Source organism: Ciconia boyciana, chromosome 2 (genome assembly GCF_034638445.1).
Source record: "Ciconia boyciana chromosome 2, ASM3463844v1, whole genome shotgun sequence".
Lineage (NCBI taxonomy): Eukaryota > Metazoa > Chordata > Aves > Ciconiiformes > Ciconiidae > Ciconia > Ciconia boyciana.
In genome coordinates this window covers 110,061,682-110,079,129 of record NC_132935.1, presented here as the reverse complement: position 1 = coordinate 110,079,129, position 17,448 = coordinate 110,061,682, and the positions used below count along the sequence as shown (strand labels likewise).

General features: G+C 42.8%; 1 protein-coding gene across 2 annotated transcripts in view; it reads left to right on the top strand.

Moving 5' to 3' along the window:
- Positions 1 to 1,442: 1,442 nt before the first annotated feature.
- SLC66A2 (solute carrier family 66 member 2) overlaps positions 1,443 to 17,448 on the top strand; it is a 70,224-nt gene continuing 54,218 nt past the window's right edge. Inside the window, exons 1-4 of one of the 2 annotated variants that reach the window (XM_072853491.1) lie at positions 1,443 to 1,581; positions 2,062 to 2,416; positions 12,209 to 12,342; positions 15,732 to 15,785. In XM_072853491.1, the coding sequence (XP_072709592.1) occupies positions 2,214 to 2,416; positions 12,209 to 12,342; positions 15,732 to 15,785 (391 nt within the window). In that variant the 5' untranslated portion in view covers positions 1,443 to 1,581; positions 2,062 to 2,213. The remainder of the gene's footprint in view (positions 1,582 to 2,061; positions 2,417 to 12,208; positions 12,343 to 15,731; positions 15,786 to 17,448) is intronic. The other variant, XM_072853492.1, reaches the window with a different exon arrangement.

The window sequence follows — 17,448 nt, the reverse complement described above, 5'->3', positions numbered from 1 at the left end:
ATAATTTGCAGTTTATACATAACTGCATACAAAATATGCAGTCTATACTCTCTCTGAATGCATTAGATGCTCTGAAATCAAGCACTTCAGGCTCCTCATCCAAGAATCAGAATTAAAGACTTCCACTGTCTATTTTTAACTTTGACAATCAAACTTTCAGGTCTGTGGAATGAAGTAGAGCTTCATTCAAGTAGCAGAACTACTACTTCCCTGCAGGAAAGGTGAGTCCTAATGTTATCACTGGTCACCTCATCTACGTAGGAGAGTGTTTTGGATGTTTGTGTGATGGTACCCCAAAAATGGTCTTTGAAAAAATACACTCTGCAGTGATGTGCAGGTTCATCAGGTTCAGTGATGTGCTGCACGTACACAGCAAAAACCTGCCAGGTGGCAGAAACGGTTTGCAGTTGGGTATAGTGCTGCTATGCAGGAAGTAAACAAAAGGCTTCAGAAGCCCCAAAACAAGCATTTCTTTCTATTTTTAATTAGTTTCCTTTCCATTCAAGACTCACAACAAACCCTTACAGTTGCCGATATACGACACAAAAGAATACATCATTCAGTTGCAGGAAAACCCATCTCATTTCTCAACTGTGGGATGGGCAGCAGGAGCACATACAAGGAAGGAGGCAACACGGCTATGGAAGTATTATGGGAAGCCCAAGGAACAAGCTTCACAGTTGTGCAGCCACTTGTAAGGCTAAATGGATGAGCCATCCTTTTTAGTTTGCCACCACCTCAAGCAGCCATTTGAGGATCGGCTATCATCCATGCTATCCATCTCCTGGTAGCATCTGTGTGCAGCCCTTGTCCTTCCTGCTGGCCCAGCGCAAACAGCAGTAAAGACTTGCTGATCACTTTGGGTAGAAGACGCACGTTTTCCCTCCCCTGCCACCTTTTATCATTGTGGGGAAAAAAACCCCTCTCTCATAAGGACGATGTGCCGATTACAGTCGCGTGGCATACAGTTAAGGACCGACTGCAATTCTGAAAGCCACTGAAATGTAATTTTCAGGAAGCGTGACAGTTTCTCGTAACTCTTAAGGAAAAGGAAGAAGTCCGGGATAGGGCAGCAAGCTCCGCGACAGCGTCTGAGAACAGCGAGCGGAGAGAGAAGGGTCTGCAGGTACGGCCGGCGCCGCCTCTTTTCCGGGACAGCTGAGCACTCCTCACCCTCCCGGGGCGGGCGGGCCGCCTGCCGCCGCCGGATCGCCTTCCTGTGCGTGCCCGGGGAGCCGCACCAGTGGGGCGGCCAGGCAGTAACGGCCCAAGTAGCGGCGGCGGGGCCGGTACCGCCCGCGGGCAGCCTCCTCGGTGACACGGCGCCGGCAGCGACTGGTCCTCGGGGCTCGGCAAAGCAACGGGCCGCCTCCGCTAGCCCCGCGGCCGCGCGCGCTGGGACCCGGCGGCGCCGCGCGTGCGGAATCGGCGGGGCGGCCCTATCGCTCATTGGCGGGGGCGCAGCTGGTCATCGTGGCGTCACGGGCCGCCCGGGGCCCGCCGCTGCCGCCGGCCCGTGCCCCCAGTTGCGGAGCGGCGGCGGGCGGAGGGGGATGGCGGCGACCGGAGCTCGGGGAGCAGGTGGGGGGGCGGGCGGACAGACAGAGAGACAGACAGACAGACAGACGCGCGTGTTCGCGTGGCTCCGGATGAGCGGGGCGCGGCGGGCAACCGCCGGCGGGTGAGGGAGGCCTCCTCAAAGAAACGAGCCGGCAGCCGGGGGGGCGGGCGGGGGTGCCCGCCGGCGGAGGGGGCGTGTGTCCGTGCCCTGCCCGCCCCCTGCACCTCAGCCTGGCGCCCCCGGCCGTTGGCGGGAGGTCTCCTCAGCGGCGGAGCTGGGGCGGCTGCCACCCCCGGACCGTACCAGAGCCGGGGTTCCCCCTGTGGGGGAGCCCGTGTGAGGGCGGGAGCGTCGCGCCGGGTTGGGGTGGCGGAGCGGGGGCGGCCCGCGGGTCGCCTGTGGCAGGGCGGCGGTTTAGGTTCGCTAGTGCCCGCGGCTGGCTGGGAGCGGCTGGAGCAGCCCGCGGCAGAGCCAGGCTCACGTCCCCTCCCCTTCACCAGGTCCTGGCCCTGCGAGAGAGGGCGCAGTCATGGTGCCGCATCTCATCCAGGAGCCCGTGCGTGGCTAAAGCCGACCTCCGCCGGAGAACCGCAGCGGAAGGCGATCCCTCAGCGTGACTGCCCTCGGGGCAGCCTCCCCGCTTCCCCCCGTCATGGAGGCGGGTGGCTTGGAGTGGCTGCTGGTCCCAATGCACCAGCTGGTGTCGTGGGGTGCTGCGGGGGCCATGGTGTTCGGCGGCGTGGTGCCCTACATTCCCCAGTACAGAGACATCCGGCGGACGCAGAATGCAGAGGGCTTTTCCACCTACGTCTGCCTGGTGTTACTGGTCGCAAACATTTTGCGGATCCTTTTTTGGTAAGTTGGTTTTGTGTGTGTGTGTCTGCCCGGTTCTAAAGGTTCTTACTTGCTTGCTAGTTGTAAAGCTTTGATTTGGAATAGTTGAGGAAATAATGTGTTTTACATACTTTTCCCCCTCTCTTGAAGATCATGATACTGTCTTTCCTTAAGTGGGTGAATCTGCATTGAGTAAAATGAACTGGGCTCAGGAGCGCTGTCTGTTACCCTTGTCAGATCTGATTATCAGTGCTCTTATATTCCAGGATACAACTTTTTAACTTGTTGGTAAAAAAAAAAAGGGGGGTTTGTTCTAAGTCAGATTTTTTTTCTTGCGGACTGTGTTTTACATTTCCCTTGCCCCTCTAGCTCCGTTCTCAGAGTGAAGGCCCTGGTCTTGCACACTTATTCTAGCATCTAGTTGGTATTAACATCACTGGGACACTTGCCATATGTTCTTGCATTTTCCTGGGATGCCAGCTGGCTTCAGGGGGGTTCACTTTTAGAGCTCCATGCACAACTACAGATGAAAATATTCATTCTTTGATAAGCAGGTAAAAGGTGGGCTGTCTTTCAAAGCAAATTCTTTTTGTTTTCAACACCAGTTTCAATATTTAAAAGCAAGTCTGTTTCCGTATTTAGGTCTTGTGCTGCTGGAGAAAGAAAATGTTATTAGGGTGTGATTTCCGTGGATGAATTTTATTAACTTATTTTCCTCATTACTTCTCATAATATAGATGCTACAACACTGGGAGTGTACTTGAGAAACCAAAGATGAAATAGTCTGGGAAATTACTGCAACTAAGAACAGTTATTCTAATAATATTTTGACTACAAAATACTGCTTTGTAGTCCACAAAGAACTGATAGGTAACAGGTTACATCCTTTTGTTGGTTTCCAGTTTCTTTTTAAAGCTCCTCTGACTCTTTAAGTATAAGGAGCTTCCTGGATTCTTCTACAGCAAAATGCAACATGACAGGGCTGTGCTGGAGTGGAGAAAATGGGACCCTCTCTTGGGACCACAGCTGGCAGTCAAACTGAGGAGTCATCACTAGATCAGAGCTACTTGTTGCATTGGACCTATATTTTCCTGGGGAGAAGTGTATGGAGCAGCCGTTGGAGAAGGTGGAGAGCAGAAGGGAAGCAGAGGAACTGACGGGGAGGAGAAGTGAAAAGCCTGAGTTGACAGTTTGAGAAATAGAAATTGTCTAAATTTTTGTTTCACTGGAGGTAGTTGAAATATACAAATGATTTGCACCTGAGTGGAGATGCTGGCAGTTTCTAGGTAACCAGGCGAGTGCATCTGTTAAATGAGACTTGGACTGTGGAAGAACTGAAAGATCTTTAATTTGAATTGATTTTAAGTATATCTAGTTAAGAGATGTGCAAAAGAATAAATACTATGAGTAATGAAAAGTTATAATTTATGTCAATGTTAAGATTTGTCAACACTTCAAAAGAGAGAGAATGCAGTTTATATTGATAAGATTATATAATTTTTTACTGTGAGTATGTAAGCCACAGAATAGTATCACTCCCTGACACATACTAGCTCTGTGTAGGCTCTGGTCATCTTGGAGCTCAGTGATGCTTGGAGCACAGAATGGCTTCACACAGCATGTGCATAGGTGTGTCTGGCTACAGGGGGAGTGTAAGGCATGCTGCTGGCTTGTGGTACAGCCACTTCTATGGGGAAATGTTGCAGCCATGAGCCTGCAGAAACCTTTCTGTCTGTACTTAAAATGAATTGTCTCTTTCTAGTTCTGCTGAACTAAAAGACAGAAAAGAAAACTTGCATAATGATAATTCAGTGTTCCCTGAGAGAGAATATTTTGCTTCTTTACCTATAAAGATTAGGCATCCCTGGTAGTGCATTATAAACAACAGTAAGTCATGAAAGCAGCATTGAGGGTGGATATTACCCTTGGGTATATGGATGATTAAAGGAAGATAGCAGAGCGAGAGCCTCTGATTTCTGTGAACATGTTTAAAATGCACCCATAGAGCAGCTTGGCAGTCCAATTTTTGCGTTAGTTGTTTAATGTCACCTATGGCTGATGTATTATCTGGGACACAGCAGTCCAGATAATTTGACATAAACAGCAGAATTATTTTAATTGTGTATGTAATATTCATTGGAGGGAATCAGAAGGTTTTTGTTTATTTTGTTTTAAATCTATTAAATAATTTGATCCATTCTTCTGCCGAACAGAACTGTTCCTACAAGTAATTTTGTTTTGTGTATAATTTTTCCCCAATCTGACTTTCAAAGTACCAATTGATAAGATTACTCCTTCCCTTTAGCAAACCAGTCCAGACCTTAATCCAAGTCTCTCTTCTGAGAACTTTACCGACATATAGCTGCTGTTTTCAGTTGTTTTTAGTTTCTCCATTACCCCGGTTATTAAGCGTATGATTTGTGCCAGATTCATCCCTCCTAACTTCCTCTCCACCCTGATCCAAAGATAAGTACTTAAAGTGGTAGACCTTAAAAACTTTCAAGTTCTAATAGCGTTGCTTTTCAGGCCTTAATAATTTCTTAGGATGGCTCATATTTATTTGGGGGTTTTTTGTTTGTTTGTTTGGGGTTTTTTTTTAACTTCAAAGATATTTCTGTAATTTGTTTCTGTTGTTACTTCCAGATTTTCCCTGAATTTCATATATTCTTGAATTTGAGGCTCACTGAGTGGAATGTTACGTATTTCAGATGCATAGGCAACAGGAACAGACGGTTCCTGCCTTTTATGCCATATTTCCTCTGTATTTTCACTCTTGAGTAGTGCTGGTCTTTCTGTATCTCTGTCACTCATAACAGACCCATTCCCACCTTTCCCCTATGGCTCTACTATACTTTGTTCACCTCAGCTGTGGGGGCAATTCCCTCATTTCCTATTTGTGAATCGGCAGATTCCACATGTTCTAGAACTTTACTTCGTTATCTTAGAGGTTTGTGGTTTTGTGTTCTTTTTTTTTTTTTTTTAATGTCTGGTTTTGCAGTGGGTGAAGTTTGACCTTTCATCTCCCCTCCAAATAGAGTATTTACTTCGTAATCTTCTTGGCATGTTTTATGTGTCAAGAGAGTTGCAGCTGGTGTATTGTGCTGTGACAGTAGCCAATGAATGAAGTACCACTGAGATCAAGGATAACAATGCTGTTTCCAGTTACCTGTTTTCACAATTTCTCTTCCTCCAATTAGACTGTCTCCAATGGTAAGCCGTCTTTTAAAGTCAAGAGGACTCAGTGTAATGCCTCTCCTCCTTGTCTTCCTCCCACCTAGTCCCGCAGTTTCAGGGTGTGCTCAAAGAACTGTTTGCTAGTGATGACAGTAACACATTATCCATTAAGTAATTTTTCATGCTTCTCTGTTTCACAATGTCTCAAAATGTCATCTTCAAAGAGACATTTCTGCTTTCAGTTATGTGCGTTTGGCCTTGCTTAGTTCCAACAATGAGGTATATGCCAGAACTTTGTGGAAAAGCAGTGGGAGAAGACTGGTCTGCAAGAATGAAAACTGCATATAGATAGCAGTGGGCATGATTCTACTTTGCTTTGTTTATGCACACATGGCTTTTGTTTAGGCAAAAGAAAGTTTGACCATGCAAACTTGTGGTTCAGTGTGTTGACTGTGAAATCTTTGGCCCTTTTAAAGAGGATTCTGAAAAAAAAAATTTTTTTTGAGTAGACGGTCTGTGCTCACAGCATCACCAATGGGGTCTCCATTTACCAGAGTGAAAAGTAAATTTTGTGCTGTGACTAGACTTGATATCAAGTTAGCTTTATTTTTAGTAATAATCTAGTGTTATAATTTTATATAAAGCTTCAAAGCAGTGCTTATTTTGGGGTGCCAGTGTAGCTGCTGGTCATGATTCATGGTAGGTATCAGCTGCTCCTTTGTTCTAGTCTTCTGCCATTGTCACTGCTGCTTCTCCTGTCTGTCTTCTCCAGACCACATACGTCATTGTTTCTCACTCTCTAATCAGTTCAACTTCTGGACTGGTCAGCCTGGAGAAGTTCTGTGCTGTGGGTAAAGAGGAAAACTCAATGCCTTTGTGATTCTGGTACATACAAAGATGTATGGCATACTCCAAAAAACCTGATATCATTTTTTTCCCCTCTGCATTTTTAATAAAACACTTCATTACCATTTTTGTTAGCTAATGTCTTACTGTACTTGCTAGAGTTAGCTCTGATTTCTTGTTCAAGACTGGTTGTTAAAATATCCAAGGGATACCCCGAGTCTTACTGATGCTTGAGCTTTGAGGTGGTTAATCATCTGGTTAAGCTGTCCTAGGCTGTTTTGAAGTTGTGGGCTGGCTTCAGAGCACATTGTGGCACTTGAACTCAGTTGTGACTAAGACAGACATATCTTCTTGGTTCATGTGGCCTGCAGTCTGCCAGCTGACTAGCTTTGCATTGTCATGATCAAGAACAGGAACAAGAAGCAGGGCGAGAGTTGTGTAATCAGTTGCGGGTGGAGGATGCAGGAAAACTTATTTGTGAGTTCTCCCACTCCTCCCCCTCTCTCTCCCCCTTTCTGTTTTTAAAACAGAGCTTATGATGACATAAATTATGGCTTATTTTAATATTAAAATCAGAATAAATAGCTAGAGGAAAGGGAACTGCAGATTTCTTAGAAGTCAGCAGTAGGCATTTTTATTTGTATTTTGAGTCAGTTCAGCCAAAAGTACTTATGCTCCCTGCTATTCCCAGAGGTTTTTTGGACTTTTTTCAGTTTTGCAGTCCATAAAATGTTTTATGTAGTAGTATAATATGGTTTGTATATTTTCCAGGAAGACAATATTCTTTCCAAAAGTTTTGAGATGCAATTCTGTGGGCCGCTTGCCTAAACCTTGTATGGCAACAGCATACTGAGAAATCCAACAGCAGAAAATAAAACCATCCAATTTTGGAGCTGTTCTTACAAAATAGTTGCCTTAAGACAAATTATGGAAACAAGTTCTGACAGTCAGGGAAAAGGTGAAAACTATGGAGTGTGTTATTTTTGAGCAAAGGTAACCTTCTACTCATTCCACATCAGTTCACCTGAAACAAAGCAGGTTCTGAAAACGGTAATGTCAGTAGAACTGGGAGCTCTCTGTGCTGGAGTCAGTGGAAGAAGCTCCCTGTTATGAATAGAGGTTTACCGAGACAAGTATGTAGCTGGAGGTAATTTATAGGAAAATGTTGAACTTGCTGATGTCTGGGTAGATTCCTACATATTTATTTATTTTGCTGTAACACCTACAGTGCTACTCGTGGATCAGGTCCCTGCTGTCAGGTGTTGCTTTGGCTTCAGATAGTGGGCCAGTGGTGTCTGTCTGTAGGACTTCCTGTGGGAAGAAGAAACTTTTGCTTTTAAGACTTTTGTTACTAAAATGAATCTTGTTAGCTTTTACCATGTGGGAAAGGTGGGATGATGCTATAAACCAAGCTGACAGAATGACTACAACTTTGAAAGATTGTGTTACATATGGCCTGCTGGTGGAATCTTGCTCAGATACTGAGAGCGAAAGCATTATGCAATTCTCCTTCTTTATAAGAAGGAGTTTTTATAAATTTCTCACTAAATGCCAGAGAGCAAGGATAAAATGCACTGCTCTTTTGCACAAAAAGTAAAGATAAAGTAGGATTTTGTATGTCCAAGTGAGAAGCTTATTTTGGGTGCTCCATAAAATCCTGGAAGCTTACGTGTTAGGGAGAAACTTTCATATCAAGAGATCCTGTTGTAAAACTAGTTTGTTTCTTATTCTTCCTGCTGATTAAATTCTGTAATTGTATGGGCTGTCTTTCAAGACAGCTGCCATGCTGCTACACCAGGCTATCTGTCAGGGCCCTGGTGATGTGTGCAGTATCCTGCATTCTTTCCATCTTGCCTAGAATCTGTAACTGCCCAAAGAGCTAGAAAAGTCGATGCAGAGCGGTGAGGCCTGTAGTCACTTTGGTGGTTTCCACTCTTTGGTGAGTGGAACTGTCTCACTGAGCTGAGGCGGTGCTTTGTTAGGCCTGCCTGTGTACGGGCAGAGGACAGGCGAGAGGCCCTGGCCCAGGCAGGGCACCGCCTGAGACAGCAGCCAGTGGGTGGAAGCTGAAACGGTGTCCAGGAGTGTAGGAAGAAACAGTGCAGTCAGGGTGATGGTGATCTGGTTGCACCAACAGCGGTCAGTTTCTTTTCAGACATGCCTTAGGAAAGGAGATAAGCAAACCTTTGTGTTTGGTATAGCTCTCGCTTCTTTTGCACAATTGGCGTTTGCTGTTTTGAGTAGGCCCAGGACTATAGCAGGATTATTGCAAAAGGATTGAGTCGTACTGATGGAAGTACCTTGTTTTCTCCATGGCTACTTAGTCTCTGCTCTGACTTGAATGTTCACTTCTCTTGTCTTCATCAGCCTGACCATGCATTAATTGTTTTAAGGCTGTTGACATCCATTATTTGCTGTTGAGTATGTTGACATACTCCCCCCCTTTATTTGCACATTTGACTAGTAAAGGAAAAAAGAGTTATTTTGTTTTTACAATATTAAGTAAACAGTGAAAAACTCTTTGTCTCTTTTTAGTCTGACATATGAAGTCTAAGTTCCCTGAATACTGCAGATGTCATGGTTGCTCACTTTATGTCACATAACATTGTAGTTGTGGGGTGAAAATGCAAAATAATGATGGTGACCCCTTCATCCCCAGGACTTCAAAGTTGTTCTTTTCCACGAGCCTGTTCTAGTATCCTAAGGCTCTTAATCTTTCTCTTATAATCTACTTTAATGTTCCTCCCTTCCTGGCTCCTGTTTTGGCAAAGATAGGAATCACCTCTGCAAGGCAGAACGTAAACAGAAGATGGAACAGCGTGCTCTCCCTGCAGGGCTTGCATCTTGCAGTGCTCCTAGCTCAAGCTGGCATGAGGAGTCTTAAACTGAATTAGCGTTGCTTTAGCAGGCCCTAATAGTAAGCAGCTTGGAGTGGTGTTTGTTTCCATGATCCTGAGCAAAATGAGTGTTCTGGCTTTACTTTTAAAGCTTCAAGAACCTGATGGTGGTACTTGACACTGGTATTCCCTTCAGCCTTGTTGTCATGGTAGTGTGGTGTAGGCCATGTCCTGTTTGCTCTGCCTGTTGGTCTCCATGGCAGCTGTTTGATTTTCTATAGATGTGACCTAGCTTAGAGGCTTGTGTTGCCTGTGAGACTCAGTTTACGCATTGGTGTTTGGGGAGATGTATTTCACATGAGTATTGTTTTGTTGTGTAACCTTTGCCTTTGGCTGGAGGGTTGTAAAAAAAATCTACAGGTGTTCTGCATTGTTTGAAGTCCCTATAAGAATTTTTGAATTTCCAGTTTACCTCTCTTATGTGTTGTGAGTTTTGTTTTACTTTTTTTTTTCCCAATTTTTAAGGGGTAGAGGATCTGCAGCAATACTTCCAGTCTCATTTCCAGTAAGGCTGTGGTGATGGCAAGTTGTTATGATCAGGCAGCAGGTGGCCATGCTAATGTGTGTTTGTAGTGGATGGATGTTTATACTGCAAGCAATACTTTCATGAGGCACCCATTACTGAATGGCCACTAATCTCATCAGCAGGGAGAAAATAACCTTGCAGTGACCTGTGCTGGATTTACCATCATAATAGCTCCTAGCTTATTGTGCTGCTAGCTTAAATGCATTGCTATATTTTTACATGCAAATGCATTTGTAATTGGAGATGGTTTTTCTAAGCCTGATGTAAACAGTTTTAACAGCTCTGTAATTCTAAGTAAGTATTTCCCATTTTTTTTTTCCTCATTCCCTGAGTAAGAGACAAATATAACAGTAGTGTATTCCAGTAGTTCAGGGGAACTTGGCCACAGTCAGCAGCAGAGGCTGAATGAGCTTTGGGATCATGGGCATGGGGCATAGGTTGGGCCAAACTTTTGTTGTTCTCCTCTGCATTTTTTTCCTAATGCAGCGAAAGCCTTATCTAGAGAGCACTCTGCCTGTGATTACATGCATCAGTTGCGTTCTTTATTTCCTTCCTGGTAGTGTCCTCCACATTTGTTATAATAATAGCTCTCCTGTGGCCTACCACAAATCCATCAACAGTAGAAAGAAGGGGTGGGACTAAGGTACACGCAACTGCTGTTCTTCCAGTAGGTACTGGTGGTGTCTTTGGCAGTGGTGTGGAGGCTCAAGGCGTTGTCGAACTTCTCCTTAGCTGTATGCCAGTAGGCAGGAAATACTTGGCCGTTTTCATTGGTGTGGGCTGCTCGGCTGTTCTGCACAGGAAGATTTCCAAGGAAGCTAGTCAAAGACTTTCCAGTCTTTCTCCTGTTCCTTGTTAGTTGACTCATAACAAAAAAATCTCTCTCTGGTGAAATGGCTGTAGTGGAAATGCAGTATTGTGTGAGAGAGCATGATGGTGAACCTAGTTGGTTTTCACTAACACGGAGCTCTGCTATGAAAGTAGCCCAAGCATAAGAAATTATATTTTGCCAGGGTGCTATAAAACAGGAACTGTCAAGAAGAGGGCAGTGGTTGCCATGCCTGTGAGGCTGAGGACTCCAGCGGCATGATGTGCTCAGAGGATGGCATTAGTAACTTTGCTGTGAGGGAATTTAGGAGGCGTATGTGCCTAATGCTGCAGGCTGAAGGAGGTGGGGAGCATAGCAATGTGTTTTCACCAAATCCCTTCCTCAGCATCTCTGTCTTCAAAGCATGAAACCTGACAGAACTGAGCACAGAGAAGCAGCTCACTCACTGTGGTGTGCATGCAGCCTTCCTATTGTGAGTCTAATGTACTTTGAGGGCTGCACATGAAAAGCTTCCACCCTTTACCCTTAATGCACTTATTGAGAGTGTCTGGTGGGGATTGCCGAGCTTTCATCAAGTGATGCAGGAAGAGGAGCTTGGAGCATCACTGGTCTTCACTGAAGGGTCTCATTTTCCTGTGGGAGAACCTTGTGCAATCACATAAGAGTTAACTCTTCAGTCAAGCTTGGCCACAATCCACGTTCACCTCTCTTACGTGCAGGAAGGGCTCAGTAGTCCCCACCAAGCATCATCTGTGAGCAAGCAGAAATTACATTGGGGGAGGGAGGGAGGGCAGGAGAGGACAAATTATGTATGTTTGGTTCCCACATCTTGTGTATTTCCTTGCTTCCCCCAGCCTTGGTCCAAATTAGACACAAATTGATGAATTTGATTGGTGTGTTCTGCAGACCTGGTCTTTCCACTCAGTTGTCTAGAGGCAGACAAGGCAGGCAAAGCATAATACCTTTTTCTTCTCCCCCTGCCTCCCTCCCCCCCAGTAGGAAGATATTATATTAAACCTAGCAAGCTAATAGCTGTGGGTATTTATAGGGGAAATGCTCTTGGTTTTTATGACTTCACCTTAAAAATGAAAAATTGAGAGAGGTAAGTTTTGCACAGAAGTCCTTGGGAAATCTACAGAGTGTGTATGTGGAGAGGACACGTAACTGATACGAACACGATGTAACTCTCTGGTCTCTCTGTACTACCCTGACTGCTCAATGAATCTGCTTCTCCTTTCAAAATAATAGGTTTGCTGCTGGCTTTGGAAACAAAGACTTAACCTTCAGGTTTCAGAATTTCTAGGATCATTCCACAGGAATGTTATAGTAAGGTTCTGAGACACTCCTACAAGGGGATTGTGATTCTGAGCTACTGTATGTGCTGATGACTTTCTCTTTCTCAGCCTTTCATACCTGTTTCTGTTAGGACTTCCTTTTCCAGGTGCTTAGATAGGATCAAAGAATGAAAGTAACAGTACAACACTTGTCATCTTTGAAATGTTTTAATTATTTTCTTTTCTTTTTTTTTTTTTTTAATTTAGGTTTGGAAGGCGTTTTGAATCCCCTCTTTTGTGGCAAAGCATTATCATGATCATTACTATGTTACTGATGCTGAAACTGTGCACTGAAGTACGTGTGTCCAACGAGCTGAACGTAAAACGCCGCTCTTTTGCAGGTTAGTGGAGGAACTGGCTTTTGCAGGATAAATCTTTTTGAAAGCATGGTGCGCTGTATTTTGGACAAAAGTTCTGTCTAAATTGCAATCCAGTCTCCTTTCTTGATAATTCAGCGTAGCGCTTCCTGAACTTCTTTTTTGAAACTGCTTTTTTCCAGATAAATATGTAAAGCTGTAATTTTGTTTCAGATGGGCCTTGGTTCAGTCAAGAAATCAGAGTTCTCCTGTATATTCGGGGCGTGGTGTGAAATATTGAGCTGGCTGTTATGCCATTGTGCTAGCCTGGATTTTTTTTTAAGATCTTGGCCAGAATAAGTTATTTTCTTCAGCTGTACTTTCTAACAAGTTCTTAGGTATGATCATACACTGTTATCTGAAATTTTATTTTGCAATTGCAAACACTTGCTTTTGTACATAATTTATTTTCTACTTACTGAGTTATTGGCTGTCAGAATAGGAGATGCTGTCATATCATAGTTGCAAAATTATGTCTTTTTGTATACCATTTCCTTGGGCTTTAGTGTGGGATTAGTTGGGATTCATGGGAATTTTCACATATCTTTTTATTTCAATTATTTGTTAATTTTTAGGCACTGATAATTTCAGTCGGGTCCAGAGTATTATTCTTTATTTAATGAGTCGGGGCCAGAGTACTATTCTTTAATTGACTTAATTTAATTATTCAAGCTTTGTGGAAAGTCCCTGCTTTTTTTTCCCAGATAAGAAACATGAGTGGGGTAGTTTTTGTATTTCTCTGTGTTGACTTTCACTTAGAACATTTTATGTTACAGCTTATTACCAACAAGAACAGAATTAATGCTGTCAGCTTTTCGTCAGTTGTTTTGCCAATATGGATGTATAATTTATTCTCTCCATCTGTTCTCTTCCTTCACTCCCTAATAATTTGAGGGTCTGATCCAGTTCCAGATATCCACAGCCATCATTAGAAGGCAGCAGCTACTGGCTGTGCAGTAGGGTAATTTAGCTAATAGCTAAGGAAGCTACTTCCATTCCCGCTCATTGTGGAGTGTAGTGTGAAACTATTCAGGTAAGTGAATTCATGTGGAAGAGGAGCTGCAGTCCAGCTCCCAAACACAAGCTGCTGTGTTCACAAGGGTTGTTAGTCTGGCAGGATGAATGACTTAAAACCTCCTATCAGCCAGATTTAGCAGCAGTTAAAATCCAGGAAGCATTTGGGAGGGACATGTATGCTTTCTCCCTCCTTTGCTCTCTCTGCTAGCGTTTTGTGAAGTGGCAGAAAGGTTTCTCTGTTTGCCCTTTCTGAGGGGAAATTATTCTTGTGCACATTTACACACATGCTCTTGCAGGCTCCTTTGATAATTTTTGGACAAAAAGGGAGGCTATTTGGTTTAGTATCTAGCCCTCTTTAAACAGCTCTCCCTGAAAGACATACAGCCTCCTAAAGGATAATCAGTCTTTCCCTTACCAGGTAATGGAAACTCCTCAAGGTTGCGTTGTGTCATTTGATCCTTTTCCCTGAAACTCAGCTTGTCGTGTGTTTAATTAGCTAGAGCGACTGATTTTAACTACTTTGGGCCTTAATTGTTTTCATTGAAAGGCTTGCATCCTCCCACAAACTTTGAGAACAGCTAAAATCTTTTTCTTACCTGTGATTGATTTTTAGTAAGGCCAACTATAATGCGATGGCTCAAAATAAACATATAAATGCATACAAAGCTCCTTTCAAGCGAGGCAGAAAGATAGGTTTGTATTTCAAGCACAATATGAGTAGGAGCGATATCCGTGTTTCTAATCCTACTCCTAATCTTATCTCTTAAGTTTTACAGTGATCTAGGCAAGCTGATAAATCTGTGTACTTACTTTCTTTACGCATAGCTTACAGGGGCAGTGAGAAGCTAGGTTTGGAGTCAGTGTTTTTGATTAACCTTGCAGAATCCTGAGGGGAAGGTGCACAATTTCTGTATGATAATATAATTTATTAATTAAATATGAAGTGAGAGCTATGTGAAGGCGTCTTCAGATGAAATCAGCAGGTATGAACAATACCTCCTCATCTTTTATCCTTTATTTAACACCACTTTAATTGCATCTTGACTGTTTTAACACAGATCTCCTGGTACCATTGTTGTGGTAACAATAGCTCTCCTTATTCATTGCCCACTTTTAAATTGGTGTCCATGCAGCCATATGTGTGCTGTGTTGTTGGCTCAGTACAGAAAGGCTCAAGGTTCAGTGGTAGTTTTTTTTGTTCAAAGCGCTGTAGTATTTCTGGGGCATGATGGTGCTACCATGCTAGAGAGCTAAATATTGAAAAGCAAAATGTGTATGTGCCATGTCTTGACTCGAGAATCAAGAGGGGGCTGAAGCAAGGTGCTCACAGATACAGACAGCTAAAAACATCTGGTCACTCTTGAAAATGTTGGCAGGCCAGAGCAGTCTCTTCATATTCTTGGAGAGACAGACACTCTGTGAAGAACCCTTTTTTTCCCCCCAAATAAGCATTCCACCTGTCTCCAACAAAGATTCAATTTCAGTCATGCTGAAGACATTGTGACAGATTTCAAGCACACTGAATGTATGAACTATACTGAAAACCAGTGGACAGGTTTGTTAAAAACAGGGTCTTAGACGTCTCTTCTTATTATAGTACAGCCCAGGCTCCTTAAGTAGAACATGTGCTCTTGTGTTTTTACATGAAGATGATTTCCTCTGGTCATTCATCCAGTTTTGTCTTCCTTCCAACTGCTGGTTGGCTTAATCTGATTTATAACTTGTATCTTATTATAGCACTCTGATCCCTCGAAGACTGTTTTTGGCACTGGAAAGCACTCTTGCATAATACATGGTTTTCAACTGGCAGAGGAAGGCTAGAATGAAAAAATTTAGCATGCAGAATGGTTGCAGATGGGGTCTACTCTGTCCTTCTTGATACGATTGACTTAAGCTCAGGCTTTTTGAAACTATTTTAGAACAGCATTTTCCACAGGAGACAAGGCAACTATATTGTCTTAGTTGATTATACATACATATCTACACACTTAATGTTGCTGACGTAACAACTTGTTTTCTCTGATCATGAAAAGTATATAAAGTAAGAGTTAAGCTGTCTGTTTCACTGTTTTGAAGTCTTCCTTTTCTCCCCCTGGGTACGTTGCTCTTGGGTTGTGCATTGATACTGTTTGGGGACTTCCTACTGCTCGACCCTATCTTAACATCATGGGGTGAGAGCCTTGTAGAAAGCATGGAGACTAAACTTTCTGGCATGTTTTGCTTTGGCTATTATGTTTTTATAGGCAAACTGTACTAACTAACTAAACTGTAACTAAAAGACCCGTTGTTGCATTTAATCATACAAGTCTGTCTTTCCTTCCTTTTTTTTTTTTTCCCCTCAACTGTTTTTGATGTAGCTGCAGATAGTAAGGACGAAGAAATCAAAGCACCTCCCAAGAGATCCTATCTGGGTATGTACTTTACAAACCCATTCTGCATGAAGTTGTCCTCTCAACTACATATTTCATGCTTTGCTACTTTTTGTAACCATTTTTAGAAATGATTGCTTGATCATTTCTACAGAGAATGTTTGCATTACCTTTTCTTGACATACTAAAACCTGGTGCATGTTTTTGGTGTTTTGTTTTTTTTTTTTTTAATTTTCCCCTCCCCATTTTTAACTTTCATAGAGGAAAAGATGCTTTCAGCTCTATTTCAGAAAGCAGTTTTTTGAAGACAGTTGAATTCACTGCATTGTGTGTCTCAATGATACCTTCCTTTTTCCTTCCCCAAGCTAGACAAGCAAAATATTACATGATACAGGGATCCATCTCTTCAGACTCATATTCCTCTTCTTCCAGCTTTGACTCTGGAGGAAACTATGAAAAATACAGGAATATCTTTCAGCATTGTTCAGAATGCTAGATAAGAAATTTCCCACAACACTTGATGTTCAAGCAAAATGCCTGCATCCTTGTGAAATTTTCTGGCTTGTTCCTCTCTTTCATTAGAGCAGCCTCAAAATTGTTATTTGGGAATTAGTAGCACTTAAGGTGAGAGCTTCCAATCTTCAGTTTCAGAGTTGGAATCTATGTTCTTTAATTTGCATAAGGAAGAGGAACTATTAGGTGCAAACCAGCTTTGCAGTGTTTTCAACACCTAGTAGTTTGGAAAGACAGTTTTAGTCAAGTCATGGTAATTTTGTTTTTAAATTAGTTGGGGTATCGCATTAAGGAAGTTATACCAACTAGAGACACAGAAGTTCCCCAAAGTCAACTTGGACTGATTTTAATGGAACTGATTCAGAATCTCACATTGATACTAGTTATGCTCTGTTGCAATTCTCGAGTTAGTAAGGTCAACTGAAAAAATACAGGGTAAAGAAGAATATTACTGGTGCAAAAGGAGAGTCTCTAATTCTGTATTTGTAAACACGCACAGTTAATTAAACTGCAGTTAGCTCTGAGAAACACTGCCAAAGAGTAATATTAACCTGAGTGCTTTCTTGAAGCCCTAAGACCATTCCTGCTGAGGTTAAATAGGCTCTCTTTCAATGATTCATCTTCTGGATCTCCTCTTTCAGATTTAGGGGCAAAATGCACTCTTCGGGAAATTTACCTTTTTTGGTCTGAAACCAGTATTTTGCAAAGCACCTTTTCCTTTTGTGTTTTCAAAACATTTTTTTTCTGGACTTGGTGTCAAACTATTTTGTTTTCCTGTTTGTCTTTAATTCTAGTTTGTAGTCATTCTCACTGGCTTGCAACACTAACTGATGGAATGTGAACTTTTAAGCAGCCCTGTCTTTCTTGTGCCTATATTCCTGTTGTCTTTTACTAGTATTCAGCAATGCTTTATTTACAGCATCAGAGCTAGAAACAGCTGTCTGCTCCTAGTTATGATTGAGTGGATTATTTAAAAATGCTTCAAGTGGCTAAAATTAAACAGAAATAAATAACTTAATGTGACCTTGTAGTCATTTCAGATTTTTTTTTCCTTGTCTTTTTTTGGTTAAAAAGTCATTTGCTTGGTAGTTTGATAGCTTAAAAAGTTGAGGATTGTAGAAAAAAGCACTGTACCTCTTAATCCAACTGATTTAAGTCTGAAACATTTGGTTAATAATGTTACTTGAAGTTC